At 42.7% G+C, this 22,782-nt stretch overlaps 1 protein-coding gene across 28 annotated transcripts in view; it reads right to left on the reverse strand.

The window, feature by feature from the left end:
- Kcnma1 (potassium calcium-activated channel subfamily M alpha 1) overlaps nucleotides 1–22,782 on the reverse strand; it is a 695,343-nt gene that overhangs the window by 71,992 nt on the left and 600,569 nt on the right. For all 28 annotated transcript variants that reach the window (XM_060382122.1, XM_060382121.1, XM_060382116.1 and 25 more), the window contains 3 exons: nucleotides 11,170–11,293; nucleotides 5,796–6,020; nucleotides 2,218–2,410 (listed from right to left, as the gene is read on the reverse strand). In XM_060382122.1, coding sequence (XP_060238105.1) covers nucleotides 2,218–2,410; nucleotides 5,796–6,020; nucleotides 11,170–11,293 — 542 coding nt within the window. The remainder of the gene's footprint in view (nucleotides 1–2,217; nucleotides 2,411–5,795; nucleotides 6,021–11,169; nucleotides 11,294–22,782) is intronic.

The following is a 22,782-nucleotide window of genomic DNA, read 5'->3' on the forward strand; positions in this document are numbered from 1 at the left end:
TGCTAAAATGTACTCCCTTTGATTATTGCTAATTTTCTTAATATCAAGGCCTTTGAGAATAGGGGAAAGGGAGTATTTTGTCAACCTGGACATGATACAGATCTTGAGGGGGGATAATGTTTAAATGAAATCAAGTGCAACTCCTATGTCAAGTGTACATATAACATATAACTACACATTGGTAGACCTTGAAGTCATGTTTGATCAAGAGGATACAGACAGGCAAGGGAAAGGGAGGGCTTTCTGCTTTCTCCCACTCTCCATATCTCTACCCAAGGGGAGAACTGTTCCTTCCAAATCTTTTGACCCCCCTTGCTATTCCCTCCCCAGGACAGGAGGCATGTCTGAACGAGTTGATCAGCATGTTCAGTGTGCTGGGTTTGTTCGTATGAAGCTTCCTTCTGCTTTAGAGGAACCTATACCAGTCACCCAGGGATCTCATTAGAATGCAGAACTGACAGGTAGCATAAGGCAGGCCATGGAAAGATGCATCTCCAACTAGCTGCCCCGGGTGATGCTCACACCAGGGTGAAGGTGGGGAAGCCAAACTAAAGATTAGGGGCTTAAAGGCAGATACCACACACCAGCCTGCTGCGTCCAACGCCTGAAAGGTGAGCTTACTGTCTTTCTACATCTGCTCTCCCCAGTGCTCCCTAGGCAAGTTGGGCAGGAGGCAAGCTCTTTTCCTGTGTGTGCAGCTTGGGTGTTTCTTAGGGCTTTGGCATGTTGTTGTCTTGCATGGCTGCACCAAGATTTACATTTGGGAATACCAGGTAGGATGGTGGGATGGAGAGACCAAAGTTAGGCCTGAGGTAGAATTATGTCAGAAGAAAAAAAAATGGAAGCTGGAAGTGACTCAGTTAGAAGTAGAGATCGATGTGGAACCTTCAGAAAGGTTGCAGAAGCACAAGTCAGGGAGGCCCTGATTCACTGCTCCACAGGCGGCAAGTGGTGTTACGGCCTGACCTAAAGCTGCTGTGAATCTCAAGACCCCCAGGGGAGGGCTCTGCCTCTTCTCCCAGTCCCCAGCAGCAAGGTCTCTGACTCTCAGAGCACCGGATCCTCAGCAGGCTCTCAGGACACGCCCCCAGAGTGGCTTTGATCCTCACAGCTGCCCAGGCTCCACTGCAAAGCTGTAAGGCCTCTCCCTTTCTTTGACTTCCCCAGTCCCACCCTGGGCCTTCTGTTTCCCCAGCCAGCTCTTCACAAGGGCCAGTGCAAGGAAGAAAACCTGCAGCACAGAATTTTCAGGTACTGTGGTGTTTGGGTTTTGTTCCAATGCCGAGTAATGTTGGGTCATTCAAAGATAGCAGAGCATGGGGGTCTGAGCTCCCTGATCCAGTCAAGCTCTCAGAAATGCCTGCATGTGGATCTGCCAATAAGGAGCTTCCTAACTCATGGGCTTTGCTTCTTGAAATGATGGGAGTGAGGCCCCTGATTCAGTAACCACACCCACCCAATAAGCCTGGCATGACCCACATGAGCTGTCATTCAGAGAAAAATGTTTCATCCCCAGTCCTTCCCTATCCTGATTTCCAAGGTCATTCCTTATGGGGTTACTTGCTGTGCCACTTCCCTGAGACTACAAGATGATGACTTTACTTGTAACCACCTATCCAGGATCCCAGAGTAAATGACAGGGAAGATTGGAGCCAAGAGAGAAGGCAGCTGTGTGCCATTTCAGGCCTCAGTGCCTCCTCTAGGAAAATGCACAGGCTAGCAAGCATCATTCCTTGCTTCATAACTACAAGTCTCTGTACCATATCTTTAGACATCTCCACCCTTATGTCAGCAGAGTCTTGGATGTGACCCTAACCAGAGCAAAGCTTCACACTCTTTCCAGCTCAATGAAAAAGGACTCACTGGGAAGGGGCAGAAGATCGTAAAAATGGTATTTGTACAGTGTCTGGCACTTAGGTAGTGACTTTGGCCATAAAACCCATTGTTTGCAAAGGCTGAGTGGGTAACCATTTAAAAGCTCTTCTATTGCCTCAAAAGGCAACCATCCGGGGGAAGGAGACATACATCAGGGTTCAGGTTTGCATCTTCAGATGGCAGGAAGAACAGATACTTCTCTGTAAGCCATTGTGGCGACCAGAGGCTTCATTGCCAGACAGGCTGATGTGAGCCTCTTTGAATTACTGAGTGAAGGATATCCCTCTTGCCAGGCCCTGTCCCCCATAGGCACAGCAGAGAAGTATTGCAGTCTGTCCTTACCTTGGGAATTAGCCTGCAAGACCCCGATGCTGTCATCAAACTGCATAGATTTGATGTTGAGTGACGCCAAGATGCATTCCTTGTCCTGAAGCGAAGTATCATCAATATTATTCTGATTGGCTGACAGGATAACGCACATGTCACAGAGGTTGATGTTGACAGCCCTTAAATCAGCCCGACTTAATGGCGTACCCTTTGGCATGGGGGGAGTGGAGAGAGAGAGAGAGAGAGAGAGAGAGAGAGACAGAAAGAGAGAGAGAGGGAGGGAGGGAGGGAGAGAGAGAGAGAGGGAGAGAGGAGGGAGAGAGAAGGAAAAAATAAAAACAAATTAAAGATTGAGCAGGAGCTTTGGGACATTATTTAACAACTATCTTTTTTATGTCTTGACATTAAGCTGGCCTAACTACATTTCAGGGGATAAGGGCTGCACGCTAATCTAAAGGGTAGCCGGTGCTGATGGCAGCATTTCAGGCCAGTTCTCAATACTCAATCAAGCTATTACTAACAAACGCGAGACGAATAATGCCAGGGTCTACGTCTTTTCCCTGCCTGGAAATTGTCTTGATTTAAGTAACTGTCCTGTGGCAACCTCTGCCTTTCAGAACATAACAAGGGGGTGGGTTTCAAATGCCTGTTTATTTAATAGCAGGTCACTTCCATCTCTGGAAACAGACAGCATAGCCAACTAAAATTTCTAAAGCAGCCATGGGGAAATCAGGAAAGCAGGGTGTGATGAGGTGGGGCTCACGGCTCTGCGCAGTTGGGAGGCTGCGGGAGCCAGTGGAATTAGTGTGCATCTTGCAGAGGGGAGAGAAAAAGGGCAAGCTTTGGGCCATAAAATTTTATTGCATATTTTTTAGTAAGAAAAAAATGCCAAGGAAATAACATAATTATCCAGCAACATAAGAGAGGCTAAATATATTTTAGACATGTATACAGTAGGCAAGTTCTATCACAAGTACAGCAAGAGCCAGCCTTCCACACACTCACTGGGCTGGAATAATCTCTAACCTAAAGTAAGTGGTGAGGAAGTAGGGATCTTGAACAATTTAAAAAGTACAGCTCCATTTCTTTGGAATAAATGTAGCTACTTGAAGTAAAAATTATATATTTATAAATATATGTAAATTCAAAAAGAAAACTCAGGAAAAACTATACACTAAAGTAATAACAGTAATTACCTCTGGGAGAGCAAAGGATGAAGTGGAAAGTTTGCCTCTGATTTCATATACTTCGATATTGTTTAAATATTTTATAACAAGAACAGATTTGTATATTACTGGTACAATTAAAAATAAATAAGCCAGTAAACAGAGTTTTTAAAAATCCCACAACAATGTGAGACAGTAGAAAAACCTTTGTAGATCCAAGGTCCATGACAGAGTACACCATGGATATGATAGGATGGGCACTCTCACACACCCTCCTCCCAAGGAGGATCTAGAAGAACTACCTGGGCATCCCCTGTCAGAGCTCCCAGAAGCCACACAGCATTATTCTGGGGGCCCCATTCAGCCATAAGCATCCCTGATTCTCGAGGTTGACTTCAGCTTGTGTATATGGATACCCAAGTTGCCTTCAACTTATAGCCTGTATCAGCCAAGTGTTTGCCAGCTCTGCATACATCTCCTCTTGTTCCTACCAGTTTATGGGCTTTGGGAAAAAAGATCTGGATGAGAAGCATAGAGCCCATCAACTCTTCTTTGTGACTTAGTGGAAGTCATGGTTCCATTTAAGCATTCCTAAATATTGCTCTAAAGTGGAGCCATAGAGAAAGGTATGTAGGGCCATAGGCTGGTCTAGGCACTGGGGCAGTATCTTGGGAGAAGGAGTAAAATGTCATCTTTTATGATCTCTTGGTACACGATTAGGTGTGACCAACTTTCTGTATCATACTGCCAGTGTATAAACAGCAGCTGTCTATATCCATGTTCCTTTAATTTTCACCTTGTAGGAAGCCCAACAACAATTGTGACCTAAAGGAACCTATGTCCAGTTGTAGACATGTGATTTCACACCACAAGAAACACCGAAGGCATATATAGAAAGGTTTTGTGTTTCTCTGGGATGCCCTTATATGAATGACACAGTTTTAGACAATGAAGACACAGGTCAAGGCTTAGCATGTACAACTTTGCTGTGCTTAAGTGTGCTGAATTTGGGTGGATTTGTAAAGACTCTGCAAATATAGGACTCATCTGAATTTCAGAGGCAGGTAACTAAACGTGGAAACACACATAATATGCACAAGTACCGAGGTATCCGCTCGTGCACCTACAAAGCAGTTCAGTTTTTACAGAGCTACATTCAGAGTCAAGGGATTATGTGATATAGCATAATCAAATTGATCAGATATCTGAATTTAGCAGTGTACATACAGTATACGTGTATGCTTCTCTAGTGAGTGAATTGTAACGGGTGATCATCTTTAACTCCTGGTATACTTTAAAGTAGTCAGAGTTTGGTCCTGTGTCCATAGGTGATCTGTCTAATGTTTTTTGCACTTTTAGATATGTATGGATGACTTGTTGGACCAGGCATTATGGAAGATAGATAGTGGCTGCACAAGGGTGCTGACTGTGGATAGCTCCTTATATATCTTTTACATTATATTGCTTGGCTCCTGTGGTTGCATTTCTAAGCCTCTGGAAGCTGATAAAAAGTAGAGGAAAAACAGACCCCTTGACAGCTAAGAGGCTGCATAGTCCTCAATTTTAGGTATGAATTGATAATAAAAATAGCTGGAGGATAGGTAATATTTTCCTGAATTTCTGACATAGACAGCCACATAAAATTTTGAAAAGAATTAATATTCTATAAGTCTATAATTCTGTGGAGAATATATGATAATTAGAAAGTGGTCAGCTATGTGACTTTTAAATCAGTCATCCCACATCTTTATACTAAATTGTAGAGTCCCAAATTGTCTTTTGTAGATTGCTATCATAGTGATCACTGTAAATAAATAAATATATATATATATACACACACACATATACACATGTATATATATATGTACATACATATATATGTTTTTACATGTATGCAAAGTCATGGAAAACATTTCTGGTTATCTAAACAAAGGGTGAGCAAATACTGGCCCACAGAAGAGGTGTGGAATTCCACACAGTAGAGATAATTCTGCTCTTTATTTATTTGGTCAATATCAGAAGGAAGATAAGGAAGTTCAGAATTTCTCCAAGCATTAACTATCCCAAATTAAAATGCCAACAATAATTTTATATGTAAATTCTTGGTGCATATACCAGAATAGAGCAGCAATATAAATTTCACCTCAGAAGAAAGTTCAGACAGTGGCATATTAGTGCATGTGGTGGTAGCTCAACCTTGCCCCCGACAAAGGGATGAACTTGGCTGAAAATTCTTTTTAATAAGGCCTCCCAGGGTTTTCACTTTCTTAGCAGAGCACAGAGGAAGGACTGCTACATCCTCAGGCCTGTAACCGCACAAAGGAACAGAGACATGATCAAAGCTCCAACAATTAAAGCCACCTGGGATTTCCTCTTGTGAATGTAAAGATAAAGAGCAAAACATCAAATAGTGTGACCTTGACTCACAGGCAATATGGACACTTTGGGAAAGTTGTGCAGGGTTTCCCACTCTCGCTTGAGGTACTCGATGGAGCCCACAAACACGATGTGTTTGAGCTCATGATAGTGAAAATTGCTAGCACGAAGTGGCATCACCAGGTTCCGGAGGCCAATCAGGGCCGAGCTGACATCCCCGAAGATGCAGACTACGACATGGCCACTCAGGACGGTCATGGCAGCTTCGCTTCGAGTCTGTGACAGAGAGAAGCACAAGAGAATCAGAGAGAAGTGTTCACAACACTGGCATCAGGAAAGCATCACCCCTCCAAAGGAGAAGGCCAACGTTCTTTGGACACTTACTGTGTGCCAGTGCTGTAATTTACGTGTTGGCCACGTGTCCCCCAAGGTCCAACTGTGATTAATGTTTTTTGCCTCCAGAGTAGAATTTGCATGGTGGAGTTTTGTTGAGTTGAAGCCTTGTTGAGGTCTTTAGATTATTTATTGGGAGGGTGGGACAGTTCATGTGCAACTGTCTGAGAGTTTTCATGTGACTCCTTGAGTTCCAAAGACAATCAGTATGGAAAGAGCAAACTGGAGATACCCATCTCCTTTCTCTCTGCTCATGTTTGCTTCTTTACCCTCTTTCTAAGGTCATCTACCACCTCACCAGAGATCAGGCAAATGGGGCAGCCTGGCATTATACTTTGAATCTCTTAAACTGTGAGGTACCTTTTCTCTTTATGAGTTAGCTGTCTCAGGTATTTTATTATAATACCACAAAAGCACCCAATACAGCTATTATTTGTACTGCAGTAAGACAAGTGTTTGATTTTAATTCATAATAATAGAGAATAAGTAATTCTTCAATATCATATTTAAAATTTCACAAGGCACCTGTTCTAATAGACAAAAGTATATCAGGAGATGTGGGGAGGTAGGTAAAAAAGTAAAACTCAGGTTACCATGTGGCTGTTTGACAACACCATTTTTTAGGCAATCAAAAGCTGGTTTAAAACTCCCTATCCATCATGTTAGAGAACATATAATCTTTCTACTAATTTTAGTGCATACATTAAGTATACATGTGGAGAAAGCACTGTTTTTTCCTTCTCAATTGTATTTATTATACCAGAAAGCTTACAAGACAGCCATTCTTTTCACTTTGTCATTACATGCATGTTATACACTCATCTCTACTTTGTACAAGGACACATATTATATTTATGTCATAAACTCCTAAAAACATACATCTACACATTACTATCTTTTTGAACAATAGGAAGGATACACTACATAGACTTGTAAGCAAGAGACAGTGCATAGTACTCCTTAGGAGAAGAAAGAGAAGAAAAGCAGATGTTATGTATGTGGGAAGAAAGGGCGTGTTAGTGTTCATGAAATGGGTGATAAACTGTGAGGTGGTGATGCACACCTTTGATCCGAGCACTCAGGAAGCAGAGGCAGAAGGATCTCTGAGTTCAAGGCCAGACTGCACTACAGAGTAAGCTTTAGGACAGACCTTGTCTTGAAAAACCAAAGAAAAGAAAAAGAGAAAGAGAAAGATAAATAATAATAAAATGAGATACTTTTAGGCCCTTTTGCTAAGATGATGATTAAATGTTCTAATTCATTGTTTGGTCACAGATGAAATTTGAGGTTCTCTTCCGATGTTTTAGTAAGGTGGCCTAGCCTATCACTGTCTCAGTAGATAGGTAGAATGTGTTATCTGAAGCCAAAGGATGTCTGCTGCAATCTGTAGCCTCGATCTGGAAATAACAGCCTATTAGCTTCTATGTGTGCACTGAGCTAAAACTGGTTTTTAAAATTCACAATGACTAAAAAGAAAATCAAAATTAGGAATGTCATTATAAGTGATAATAATATAAAACTTACATTCTACTAAAGTTTTATTGGGACAGATCTAACTCATAATATTTAGGTATTTTCCCTGGCTGCTTTCATGGAAAACAGGGTTGTCAGTTGTGATGGAGATAATATGCCCTATGAGACTTAAATCACTGATATGTCCTTCAATGGAAAATGTATGCTGACCCCATGTTCAGACTTTGGGGTTTTCTGAATCATTGCTGGAAGGGCTTGACATATAAAAACCCACAAATAGTCATTTTAACAGTCCAGAGGCCAATCAGTAAAGACACAGGCCAGTGTATTTCCTCGGCCCCAGATCTGTATCTACAAAGATGACAAAGGAAGAAATATGCTTTTGTTGTGGAGGACCCCATTTGCCCAGGAAATGCAAATTGTTATCTGTCCATTGCTGTTCTTTTGTTCATCCTATAGATGAAAAGGACAACAGAATGAGGTCACGATGGGGTGGATATTTGTCTCTCCTTCTAGTCAACACCTTCATCATGCCTGCTATCTTTCTTGATCCTCATCACATGCTCATAAGGCCCCGTGGGGTTCACAATGCTTTGGGGGAGGCATATTAATGTCCACTGCACATACCAACCTCTGCTTGATTTAATCCCTAGCACCGACCAGTGTATTGATTGCTTAAATGCCAATATTGCAATTCACGACAATGTCAGGGTTATTACAGTAACTCCTGGGAAAGGAAGGAGCTAACTTTCATTTCCTGGTCATTAGAATAAAGCAGGAGCTATCACCATTGCTGGCTTTCCAGAGTCAAGGGAAACCTGAAATACAAGCTCTAGGAAATGTCTTATAAAAGATGACCAAAGAGGCTCTCTGGGAGCTCCCATTGTTTCTCACCACTTTGTGAGGTAGAAAATATTATCCAAGCTGCATGGAAGTACTAGTCCCTAGAGCCAGAACAGAAAGATAAGCCCTCTTGCCCTCTTAGGTGCACTGTGATTGGGGCTCCTAAATATTTTCCATTGGCCTGGTCACCTAAGAAGCTAGTTCCACTCCATAGAGAAGTACTAATGGGGGTGAAGGATGGAAACTGGAAATCGAAGAATGCAAAAATGAGCTCTGTACCATGGGCAGAATGGCCCAGAGACAGAAGCTAAACTTAGGAGCTTAGACCTGGGCCAAATATCTATTCTCAAACATGCCAGAGCTATATCCCCTGAGGGTGTGTGGAAAGCTCCAGTCCTGCACCTCAAAGCTGGAAAGCCTGACTTTTCCATGCTTGAGACCCAACAGGAAAACATTTCCAGAGTTTCTCTGTGCACCCTTCAGTTCAGAACCTATTTGTACTTGATGGGACTCCCTGGCTGCTTTAAACCTAGACTGAAATTTATTCCACAGGTCTGAAGAAGACTACAAAGTCTTCTTCTACAGCACTCAGACTAAAAAATATTGTTTTGTGCTTCAATTTTATATCTCCGTTCCAATTAGAGAACTGTTCCTTCTATATCCAAATCACCATTTGATTCCTATATCCAAAGGCCATTTGATTCCTGAACTCAGTGACAATTCCATAAGCATCTTCCATAAGTGCTTCCAAATCTCCCCCAGACCCCTGTTCTTCTCATCTACTCATCGGATTAAAACTTCATCTACTCATTATGGTAGAGGGGTCTCCTTGGATTCTGCTGCGTCAGTCTAGACTCTGTCCTTTCCAAGATCCTGCTTTATTTTCTTCACAAAACCCTTGGTTCACACCTAAATCATTCTCATAGACTCATTCACCTCCCCCCGGTCTTCCTTCTGCCCCACTAGAATACAAGGCTTGCCCTTTGTGTCTCAGATCAAGAACAATACTTAACACATTCTATATTTGTTATCAGTGTTTCCTTAATTGATGTTGTTTTTTTAGATGAACTCATCTCCCTAAATTTCTTCCTCCTATAAGGGGATATTGATCACATGTCAATAGCACGCTCTATGCAGAATGTTGAGTTGAAGCACCAGCATATAAACAAACCATAGGTGACCAACCACAGAGCATCTAAGTGGTTAGAATCGTCTCCTCTCCTGGAAATCACATAGTGGCTGTTGACTGGGCATTTTGACTTAGTGCTGGCAGTTTTAACAAATCTGAAATATCTCCTAGCACAAGGCTGTATTGGCTCATAATGCTCATTTATAATTAATTTGAAAACACACACACTATTTAAAACACAGTGGGGAAATCTAGTGGACTAGTGTACAAATCACAGTGAGGATCTGTGTGGTCCTTCCTAAGGAAAAGAGGACCTGAAATAGCAAATGATAGGAGTTTTCCTAGCTGAAAAGAGGGCAGGCTCAAGGCCATCTAGGGATTAGAGGCACAAGAGCCCTGTCTGATTGGCCTTCCTGACTACTAACCCACTTTTTGTGGATTAGCAAGACAACAGACTCTAGGGAAGCCAGTGTAGGCATAAAACCCCAAAGCTGTTAACAGGACAAATGCAGGGGAATGGATTGCTCTCTGTACTGACTTTCCTGGGACAGAGTGAGGGAAGCCTGCTATTTCCAGAGCCATCTCTGAAACTATCCCTGAAGTGAGTCAGGCTCTGAGCCACTTCATGACAGTGGACCATGGTCCTACAATGTCATCCTAAGCAGATGCATTTGCCTATCTGTACCACATGCTAGGTTTGACTGAAATGTGTTAGGGTAAGAACTACTACTATAGGTCTGGAGAGATGGTTCAGTTGATAAAGAACTTGTTGTGTAAGCATGACCTGAGTTTGATTCCTGGTGTCCACATTAAAAAAAAAAAAAAGCTGGATGTAGTGGATCTCCAGAATTCTAGGGCTAGGAAGGTGCCCCTTGAGACTCAGTGGCCCACTGGCCTAGCTGAACCAGTGAGTTCTGGGTTCAGTGAGAGGCCCTCAACTCAAAGAGAAAGTAGAGAGTGATGAAGAAATATACCTGACGTTGGACTCTGGTTTATACACAAGTACACATACAACACAACAAAACAAAATATATAACAGATAACAAAGTAGGTAATATTCCTATTTCTTCATGGAATTTACAAATAATCATGATGATAACAGCAGGTTAGCAAAAGGTACAGCTGTGGAGTCTTGTGTTAGATTTTCACCACAATTTTATGAAGTTAGGGTCATTCTCGTCCCATCTTCATACAGATGAGGTAATTAAAATGCAGTGTCCAAGAATTGGCCTAAGGCCATGCAACTACCAGATGGCAGGGCCAGGCTCTGACCCCAGAGTCACCTGAGGATCAGGAATTATGTGCATCCTACCTCCCACAAAACCTTGCCACAGCACACAATCACTGTGTTCTGATAAAAATACAGATATAGAAGGTTCTGCTCTCAGGAGAGAAAAAAATATCTGCTCTAAGCCCATCTTCTGCTCAGAGATCTAGCTGTTTCAGTCTCTGGTCAGAATTTTAGTCATCAGAAATAGCTAGTGCAAGTGACAGTGTCCTCTACTATTCAGTTAGAAAAATCTTCATTCTGAGCAAAAGTCACTCTGAACAAAGGAAAAGGAGACCTATCCCATGACCCTCACTCACCAGAATGACTTTCTCAATCTCCTTGGGTGCACACCAGTGAAACATCCCAGTAGAGTCGTACTTTTTCACATTGGAATCCATATTGTCAATCTGATCATTGCCAGGAATTAACAAGGGGTCATGCCTGAAGAGGAAAGACAGGAAAACCTAAGTGGAAAATGTGATAAATTATAAATGCAAAGGGTCCCCCGAGTTACATCTCAGAGGGGATGACAGATGCCAAGGAAGACATTGTCACCAATGGCCATTTTATCTTTTACAGAGTATATCCTTTGAAAGACAGCTGTCCAAACCATGTACCCTTCTGGAAGGGTACTTGACTTTGTCAGGTAGTAATTCTGCCTTTTTCCTGCCCATTTTGCAAATGGGCTTCATGCCATTTTGTGGGTTAAGCTTCTTTTTTTATGACTATCTCATTCCTTGTTGTCTCATTTTACCAGCACACATTTTCCCCAACACACACACACACAAACACACACACAAATACACACACACACACACACACACACACACACACACACACGCACACACCCCAAAGGTTTGCTATTAGCATTGGCAATGAAGAGGAAGGAATAGGAATAGAGCCTCACGCTGGCTGACTGGCATCAGGATGGAAAGCCAATTACTTGCTCTTTCTGACTACAACTTCTGACGCGATGCTCTTCGCAGTAAAAGCTTTAACAGGCTGCACTTTAAATATTTTAGCAATTTGCCCAATCAGATTTTGCTCTCCCCGGCTGAAGCCCTTTAAAGATTCAGCAGCGTGTCACTTCAGAGCAGATTGACTACCAAATGCCCACATCTGGAATACATGATTTCAATACTAAACAACACCCTCTCTCTTCGCCTTGACAACTGTATCTGTGCTTAACTGTCCAATGACAGGCCCCTCATCCCCACCCTCATTCCTTGGATGAGAGCCTTGAGCTCAGATGTATCTTAATAAACTTGTTTCAAATTCTCAAGGCTACATCCACTCCTTCTGGAAGGATGGCTGTAGAGAGGCCTTCCCTCCCATGGGTTGGCCCGGTCTAACTGACAACCTGAGGAATTACAATAAAATCAGGCAGATCTACCATGCCCATAGTATAAGAAGCAAGCCCCAGAGCTCAGGAAATACTCATTGTCTGTGGCTCTGTCTCTGATATGGTCATCAGGCAAGTGTGTGGGAAGTCCTTGCTGACCTCTACAACATTGACCACATATTACTAAGACATTATCCCAGGCAGACCTATACTGCAACAAATTATCTTCCTTAATCAAACTGTCAACCAACAACAGAAAACAGAAATAAATTAAAATTTCAAAATTGTATAGTGATGTTACCTTTAAAATGATTTATTTCAAGCATTTATTTATGTTTTAATAATTTGCCCTGACAATTTCTCATTGCTCTGACTATCGAGAGTAGGGCAGCAATCTCTCTAATTAAGTTTCTGGATATCTAGCATGACTTGTCTGTTTTGCTTTCCACACACAGAGAAGATAGGAGACCCACTGTCTATATTTTTATTCTCAGCAATTTGCTTTGAGGCCACAGCAAATGACAAATGTCATGTGATACGATCCTGTGGAGTCATCTTCAAGGAGCATGCTAGATTACTGCAGAAACTGTCACATCTGATCTTTAAAGGAGGAGAACAACCCAATTCAGAGTAGCATCTCGGTGGCCCAGTTGTTGACAGGTCTTGAGGGGCTATAAACTACCAGGACACCTCACGAATATAAAGCTGAGTCCAAACATGCTAAAATAAGAGTCACTGAAATGGATTGGCGGGTAAAGGTGCTTTCTGTGCAAGCCCTGACATTTGAGTGTGATCCCTAGAAGTCGTGTAAGGTGTTAAGAAAAATTGACTCTTTGTGGTTGTCTTTTGACTTACACACACACTCAGTTTAGTAAATGAGGGATTTTCTTATTCAACTTTGACAAATCTTTAATAGTTCCATAGCTATCTAGCATCTGTCGTAGGTAGGTAGACAAAAGCTATGATAGAGAAGTGGCTTAAGAAAAACAGTCTCTTCTCAAGCCTTGAAGAGCACGATTTAGGGTACAACAAAATCTTTGCCCTGCCATGAAGATAGAGTCAAGTTCAAATTCTCTTGCCCTTGTTTGTTGTTCAGAAAGGTGTTAACTTCCAAATGCCTGGGACCTATTCCCAGTACATTAAGGTCTTAAAAGGTATTATAACTATATTCACATCTTACCAGCTGGATGCCAAAAATTTGTTTTTAAAAATATATGTCTTGGAAGAGAGGTGGTGTGTTTTGGTGAGGAACATTTGGTTCTTTCTAAAAAGTATTATGTCTTAGTAAGAGTGGCCTATAACTATCCTAGAAAAGAAGAAAGATGGATGGTCAACTGCCCATCATTGTGAGGAAAAAGGTAACAGTGAATGATAATTATACACTAAGGCTGAGGTGTAAAGAAAGAGCAGCTATACCATGAGTCTAGGGATCTGAGCCATGATTTATGATCTAACATGCAGAATCGTGCAGCAAGTCTCAGAGGAGCTCCACGTATACTCTATCTCCCACACAGACCTCTGAATCTGGCCTGGATGATTTCAGTATACACCATCTAGGCTTTCTCACAAAGGGTCTGATCTGAGAAACATGAAAAACCTCCCTGAATGCAGACATTTACTTTGAAGACCAGACATGACACCTGAACGTCCAACTTCTTTTCTTAAATCAAGTTATCAATAAACATGAGACCCTCCCCCATTCTGAGCCAGAAAAGGAGGCTGTAGTAATGTCAAATGGAGGTTCACCTGTAGCAGAAAAAAGAAAACATAGGTCAAATGTCATAGTACACTAGGGTGTGTGCTATAGAAAATTAGCATGCAGGGCAACATGAAGGCTTCAAGAAAAGACTGTTTATTCCCCATTGGTGTGTGATCACAGAATTTTTGATGGAAGCAAAAGCAAGAGTTGACCCTTTGAGAAGAGGACCATAGGAATAACTGACAAAGCTGTGAAGTTTTGAAGTTGTCCCACCAGCAGCTATTAGAATCTACTCAAAGAAATGAGGTCTAAGTAGCCACAAAATGGTATCTAAAAGTGATGGCTAGAGATGTCTAGTATTCTATTGTTTAAAGTAAGCCACAGAAGACTTTAAGCAATTGTAGGAGAGATTCTCAGATGGGAACTGGAAGTCAATAGAGTATGAGCCAAATGACGCATACAGAAATCAGGTAAATCAGCATCATGCCTCCAGAAACAAAATATGTTATATAAAATAAAAAATGAGGGGGTTTGTTTGGTTAAGGTACAAGAACTGGTACTATTAGGAGTGACTTAGCTACAAATGTTAGTGAGCCGAGAAGACCTTCAGATTTGAAGCAGTGTGTTCTCCTTGGGGAGAAAAATAGGTGAATTTTGAAAGGATTAGGCCACTGTTGGACTGTGAAAGACTAGAAGGTAGTGAATTGGTAAAGAGTGGTTGTTGGAGAGTGAAATTAGGAGCATTGAAGTCTTATGAATTTACAGTTCCATTAAAGGCCATGTTTACCAGATTCTGCTCTGAGGGGGAAGTGGTGCTTGGACTGTGAATATTCCTAGTGTCATGAGAATATGTGATTACTTTGGGCCAAACAGGATGGATTTCTTTACCACGTCAGTTCCTGTAGCAATATCAAGTGCCCTTCACTGGCTTATGCTGTCATGAGACCCTTGGCACAGGTAGAAAAAAAGGGGTAAGTGTCTCCAGGTTTTTCTGCCTCTTAAAATAGGTATTCTCCAAATTGTCCTTCTAGAAAAGAGCCCTATGCATTTGCCATTGAGCACACCAATCAACACTGCTGTGGTCCAGGGAGATGAGGAGGAACCAAGCAGGTTGCTTTGCATGGGAAGGAAGATCAGGGGAAACATCTCTGAGCAAAGCATCCCAGCATCTCCAACTTGCAGGATAATGATGATTGCAGGTCTACTTGCAAAAGCCTCAAATAAGCTCTAGAAGACCTAGCAGAGCTGATGACCAGCACTAGCTCCTACTAGTCCCTTTCCCATATTGACTGGGTATTTCTTCAACCCACACAGCAATCCACAACTCTCCTAAGATGCTCCATAATTAATTTACGTCCCACTTGTCACTTATGACTTGCCAGAGCCCTTGTTTTTTTTTTAAGATTTATTTATTATTTATACAACATTCTACCTGTACACTAGATCTTACTCTAGATGGTTATGAGCCACCATGTGGCTGCTGGGAATTGAACTCAGGACCTTTGGAAGAACAGCGTTTATTCTTAACCTCTGAGCCATCTCTCCAGCCCCACCCTTGTTATTTTTTAAAGGGACAGAAAATGAATGTGGTGGATTACAGCTATAGCTGCTATTTCACTGTTATGGGCTAGAGTATGCCATCTGTATGTTGAGATCCTCATTCTTAGTACCCCAGAATATGACCATATTTTGGGTGATACTATTTATAAAACTAAGATCACTGGGGTGGTCCTAAATTTGTTTTCTTCCATGTACAGAGTGGAAATCTGACATTGACAGAACAGGAGCCACAGTAATGTCAAGAAAGAAGAAAGATCTGCAGGTTATGAAGAGAGTCTAAAATGGGTCCTTCTCCAGGACCTCAGAAATAACGAGCCCTTCTGAAGTCTTAACTTTGAACTTTTAGGCTCCAAAACTGTGAGAAATAAATTTCCTGCTGCTAATTACAGGGCTCTACTTGAGTGGTAATGTTCACAGAACGTTAACTGGCACTGGAGGACAGTAAAGATGGCAGCCTTACCTAGAGAAAAGATGAAGCCTGGTCAAGAGCTAGTTAGTCTGCTTGCTCAGCTGAACTAAGAGTGGTTTTTTTTCTCGGTGGTGTTTAGTGATTGATACCAATAAAGGAAAGAAGCCACCTATTTCCTCTAGGCAATTCATGTGGTGAATTGGTTACAGACTCTAACCTCAGAGGAAAAATGCCTGACTTCAAACCTTGGCTTGCTCCATACTTCGCAAGTTGTACCCTGCCTTGATTTCTCAATCTGTTTTAGAATGTTAAATACAATCATTAAACCATAGATTCAATTTAGGGACTGTATAAGCAAAGGCACATTGTGCATAGGACTGATTGTCAGCAAGCTTTTAAGGCTACCATCCCTACTGTAGTATGCTGTTGGCTTCGCATCTAGTCCTGCTTTGGTGGCTCTGATTATGGTCAAAGGAAGAAAGTAAAGTACAGAAGGCCAACGATAAAGATATAGCACTGCTTCTGTTGGTTCTCCTACTGCCGTGACAAAGAGTTCCCGTATGTTGAAACCTTATAAACGTCACCATGCTAAAATTTTTCCCCACATATTGTCATTTGGCCATCATACTAATACTCATAGGCATTTTCTGTTATTAAAAGCCCATGAGTATAGATGGGAAATAGTCTAGTGGGGGGTGGGTGGAGCATAGCCCCAGCAGCACTGTGAGGGAGCAGAGGGACAGCCTTTGAAAGACCAGAGCCAGGCCTGCTGGTCTCCCCCACCCTCAATCCCTCCTCTAGGAGGCAGCTATGTCTTGTCCTCTCCCCTGCAGCCCGATCCTCAAAGCCGTAAAGAGGGCAACAACATGAGGGGCGTGCATGAAGTGCGCAGCTTGCTTGAACCCTCAGTGGAAAATTACCCCGTGAGCCCTGTCAAGACAACGTGCTGAGGAGAGGCTCAAAAATCAATTAAGGCTTGTGTGAGTCCTTGTCATGTGCCAAAGATCTGAGGGCTGGTTTAGGAATGCCCACTATTTATAACACAGCAGCCCCAGAGAGCTGGGTTCCTTTTGTCCTCTGCTCCTCGCCTCTCAATTCCTACCTCCAATGTCCACAGCTAGAAATTAAGCATGCCTGACTTCAAGAGGAGAATAAAAGATCTTTGTTTTGAGGGTATGCAGAGCGAGGAATGCCACTTGCCATCAATTAATCTCAGGAAGTGAACTAAATGCCCCGCCACAGCAGAAACACAAAAAGCTTGCCTGGAAGACAAGAGCCTAAAGCTAAACCGCAAATCCCTTCCCAAGCAAACCTGCTGTGATGAAGTCGAATTATATTTTAAAGAGTAGAGTTCCCCTTACAGCCAAATACAGCAAAGCCCAGTTTACTGTGCAGCTTTGACTTCAACACTGGGCTTCAGAAACTTACATTAAAACCCAAGGAACCCAACAAAGCTCAACAAAGGGAAGTTCCTAGATGTTTTTAGAATTTTACCCTTCTCCCTGGTTAACTTTTTAGGACCTAGGGTTTAATCACATGGGAAGGCCTTTTACATTACCACAAACATCCCCCACAGATAGAGACTAACCCCATCCTGCAGTGGCCTTCCAGAAATGGGCAGCAGGGTGAAATGTGAGCATAGCACCCCACCCCAACAAACCTTCCATCTAAATGACAGGTGCTTCCCCTACAGAGTATATCTGGTATCAGATTCCACAGTTGCAGGGTGTTAGACTTCATCTTCTGCTCAAATATTTGTCCTCTGCTTTAGCATCTGTGATTCTTTCCCTGACAGAAGTGTGAGCTGTTCTCTCAGGTAAAAGAATTTGTGTCTGTTTCATTAGATGGTGAATTTTAGTAGGACCAGATCTTGCATTTTTCTCCCCCATGCATTTTTAGCAACCAGTAGAGGACACAGTGGATGTTCAATAAGCAACCAGAACTACAAGAACTAGTCAAAAAGTTCTGCTCTTTGAGCATCCCTAGACCTACATGCATTCCAGAATGGATGTGCAGCAAGAGTCTGTTTCTTTTGTTGTCTTATAATGACTTGTTCTGGACTTCCCTAATATTTCTCAGATATAGACAGTGTATTTGAGTTAAGACAGATTATATGCCATTAAGAAAGGCAACATGGTGGGAAGGAAGACTATAAAGTTTGTCTTTAAGCAATCAAGGCTTCCTGGAGTTTGCCTGGAGCCAGCTGCCCTAACTGCACAGCAGGTGAGGATCAGGTGTAATGTCCTTAGTGGTTCAGACAGATACTATTAATAAGGGAATTACTTAGGGCTCCAATGCAAAATATGAAAACTTCTGAAGGACGTGTTGTATCATGTGAAGTTTCTCTAATTTCTCTGTTTTTAGTAAGAAGATGGTTTTAGCCTGACTTGTCCCACTCCTTTTAGCTCTTGGTAAATAAATAACATTTTCCCTTCTGTTACGAGGATCCTAATTTGTATAATCTGGCACCTGCCAGAAACCTTCAACTCTGCATCAACCCTCTTGACAGCCATCATTGCCTCCGAGATGTGGGCTTTTCTACGACTCAGCAGTTACTGTCTTCCTCCAGGTGGACAATCATGGAGCCACCTGGGAAAACATGGGCCCCTCTCTAATTGCATCAGTGTTTCCCATTTCCATCGAATTCAGCATCTCTTACTAGGCTCAGATGAAAAGAATGGAAGTTACTGTTCCACTGTGGAGATGGCTTAGGAGCTTGGTTCTGTATGATGCCTCTGAAGTGACAGGACAGGATAATGACCTTCTGCTGAGCACTAACTTGTCCTGATTCCCGTGTCAAGTCCATCCAAACCTTGGAATCACGACACCCATGATTTTTTTTTCTTCTTTGGTCCCATGGGGGACTGTCACATGCTGTTAGTTTGTGCATTAGGGGAAGAGTTTATTTAGCTAACCTGTCCCTGCCTTCCTTCTTTTTCTGCCCAGTGGAAAAATTGTGATGGTGGCATTCTATCCCCAACCCCGAGTGGGCTCCAGGCCATTTTGCCATTTCCTATTATTAGAATCTGTCACACAGGCAGGGTCTGATGTGAGAGAATCTAACAAAAGGGCCCCATGAAAGGTATGAGTCAAAAGAGAAGGGATATGATTTAACAAGTAGATGACTTCATTTCACCTAATGATCAGTCAGTGCCCAAGAGGATAATGCATTCCCTCCCATCGTAGTCCCTTCCCTCTCAGGAAACTGAGGTCTAATGCTTCCTGGGTCTCCAGACATGAAGCGTTCCTCAAAGTGCTCCATGTCTCTGCTTTGGGCATCATCAATTATCTGTGCCAGCTTGAGTAAGAGCTATCTTTTTTTTTTTATAAATTGTCTACCTGACACAAACCACATAAATAAATCTTCATGTCTGTGTTTCTCTGTTTTGCTCCAGATCTCAGGACTGATATCAGAAATCCTACATGACCTTCTCACTGCCTAATTTGGGCCTATCTACAGTTCAACAGCAAGCTCTGAGTCTCCTGATACCCAGAAAACACTGACAAAGGGTAGAATGGGGCTCCCTCTTATACAATCCCTCCACAATTTATGGTCACAGAAAGGCCCTGATGGGGGACTCCACAGTTACCCTTATACCATAACCAATGATCTTCCCACACCCAACTTAGGGTGTAAGGGTTTCCTGATACCTACAAATGGCAAGATCCTCCATGATTGGGAGACCAGAATACACACACATTTTCAATTCCAGTGATGTTACTCCATCACTGCAGGCATCCTAAGCCATGTACAGTGGTCTGAGCACTGTCACTGTTCCTTTCTGATGATGTGAGACTTCCCCAGATTTGAGAGCCTTCACCTTCCTATGCCCCAGATTCTTGATGTGTCATACAGGAGAGCTATATTTGCTCAGAGCGCTACATTATCAATGAGTTTACATGCTCAGCACTCTTGAAATAATACCTGAGCAACCATGAACAAGGAGGTAGTAACATCAGAAGAGGAGCTCCTCTAAGCAAACTAGACTTCCTTCATCCTTCACAAATCAGCTTGGCTATACAGAGGGACAACAGTGTTCACAGACATGATAAGCCATTCTTACTCGTTTGTGTGGCATGGGCTTGCCTATCTCATTTTGAAGAATGGAACTCCCTCTACCCCACCATACTTTAGATCCCTCAAAGACTTCCCACAACACTTTAAACACAGTAGGTCCTCATGGAACATTTTTGTGGGATGAGAATCTGGGAGGTGAACAGTCACCTGAGGGACACAGCCTTTCAGGGTTCCCTTTTAGAATATGAGTGAATGAGTGAATGCCCAGCTATGAATTCTTATCAGCTAAGAAAGAACAACTTCTTGAATGTGTGTGTGGACAACTGAAGGGGGTTCAGCTGGAGATTCTGTGTGTGTGTGTGTGTGTGTGTGTGTGTGTGTGTGTGTGTGTGTGTGTTGGGGAGGAGGTGGGGGAGGTTCATATACACATGGCTCTGCCTTAACTGTTCATCACATAGCAGACTGACTTGCTTTCCTAACTTTCTAGACAGCTTTCAGTGAAAAGGGATTTATGAGGTTCTAAGTTAAAAACCTTTGGCTGAGCTGTTCAGAGACAAAATTCTTGCCCTCCTGCAATTTACAAAGCAGAAACCCACAAGTAAGGGAGAACTAGGCAACAGGTGTGGTGATCTGGGCAGAAACTACAAGTTCTTCCAGGGACTCCAAGAATCTAGCACTGAAGGGGCATGGCAGAGAGGCAGAGAGCACAAGGGACTCAGGGAACACTGTGGCTCCCTTCTCAGTGGCAAAGGTTGTCTGTCATTGCGCATCCCTCCTTGCTGCTAATGGCTCTGGCTGGCTGTGAGGGCTGTTTCTGTCAGACTGACTAAAATATGTACTACTTTCATATTGACCACACACACACACACACACACACACACGGCTGTTCATGAAATGATCATACAGAGAATGAAGTGCCACTAAAACACCAGGGTTAGCCTGGCACCGGAACAAATGGAGAACCATTAGTGGAGAGTTCCCCTCTTTCTCCAGGCAGACAATTTGGAGGAAGGCCTCATACAAGAGGCTGTTTTATCTGTAGGAGCCAGGGTAGTAAATTACAGGCCATTTCAGGCCATTCTGGGCTCTGGGTTTCTCTCAAGCTGTCTGTATCACCACCCATAGGCCACTAAAATCTGCCCACATTCAGAATGATTAATTCTGCTCAAAAGTGAGGCACAGAACCATGCTGGAAAGCTCACTTCAAATAAGTCATTAGCCTCTTTATGGATTTTGCGGGAGGGAGGCTGCCATAAGGAATAGGACCTGGGAGTCTCATCTCTTGAAGAGTAGAAAAGAGGATGTTTGAAAAGGTAGGAGGGAATAGGAAAGAATGAAGGCTCTAGAAAGCTCAGGACTCAGGATCCTCATTGGCAAGGCTATGCTTCCCCCCCCAAGGTCAACCAGAAGGCCCTTTGGTTGGATCCTTCATTGCTAGTCTAGATGTGCAGGAAAACGGAGTAAACTCAGCAGAGATCTTGTCCCTGTTTCTCTGACATTAGATGAAGGATGTTAACCACTTGGGGGGTGGGAAATAAAGTCAAAAACAAAGTGGGGTATTTCAGATACCCTGACTTGCATGGGCTGGTGTGCCTCTGCTTTAAGCCATGATGAAGACCATTGTGAGCAGGTGAGATAGCGCATCAGATGACTGTACCTTTGGTGGAATCAGCAGCCCACAGGCATCAACATGAGAAGCCTGAGTTCTGTAGCTCGGCAAGTTTGGGCTCACCACCTGACCCCCGTTTAGCTATTCTGATGTACTACGAAGTAGACAGCTCTGGCCTGGGATGACTGTCTCCCTCAGCCCCTCTCAGGCAGGCAATGAAAGCAAGATCCACTTTGAAAATTCTCCCCCATCATGCAAACTGACATGGGCATGCTTTTCAAAAACCCACAGCCAATCTGTTGATCATTACTTATTTACAAAGGCCTTCAGGCAGAAAGTCCTGTAAAAACCGTACTTGATACGGTATACATTAGCTTTTTCTGCTTATGGAAAAAAGTCCCCCCCAAGGCTACCTCAAACCATCACTTTCTATTGCACATAAAATGTAGCACGTAACACTAAAGTATTTAATATATATGGTATAATATATCTACAGGAAAGGCATTTGTGTAGAAGTATGTTACCCTGGATTTGGTAATTTGATGTTTTGCTGAAGGCTACGACTTTAAACAGCCTCCACCTCTTACAGGAGACCTGTCATCTTGGTACCCAAGAGCCAACAGAATAAAGAAGTACCCTTAAGCAGCGAAACTTTGACACAGCTTTGAAGCATATGAAAACAGTGTAACTCCTCAGAATTATTATTACTCAAGATCAAAGCAAGGAGTCATATTTTACATAGCAAACAGGGACAGGGAATTTGGCTCCCAAGGTTTCACATTTCTCAGATTCTTCTTTATTTATTTATTTGCTTCTCTAAATTTAGGCAAAAGAAAGCACTTGGGCTTTTTCTTCTTTAAATGGGGAAAACTATTAGCATTAGATAAGCCAATGACCTAAAGGTGAGTAAATAGGACTTGAATGTGAGGCTGACAACTGTTGTCATAAAACCCAGTGGCTTGGCAGTTGGTGTTTTTTATTCCTTCTCATAAGCTGTAAACATGTGTGTAAATCAGTAGAGCACCAGCAAGGCTGCACAGAAGAGGCACAGGACACTGAAGCCTTTCATAGGAGCAGAGAAGTGTATGTGTGTATGTAGGGAGAGAAAGGGCCAGGAAGATCTACCACTGGAAATCCATGTTCCCAGTGCCGAGACCCCATCTGTGTCCCAGTGTCTCGGTGGACACAGAGGAAGCAAAAATGCAGTGAGGAAGTAGGGAGCTGAAATCAGCGTCTCTCTCTCTCTCATACACACACATACAGATATATGGAGATCAGAGGTCAACCTCAGGT

Source organism: Meriones unguiculatus, chromosome 4, assembly GCF_030254825.1.
Source record: "Meriones unguiculatus strain TT.TT164.6M chromosome 4, Bangor_MerUng_6.1, whole genome shotgun sequence".
Lineage (NCBI taxonomy): Eukaryota > Metazoa > Chordata > Mammalia > Rodentia > Muridae > Meriones > Meriones unguiculatus.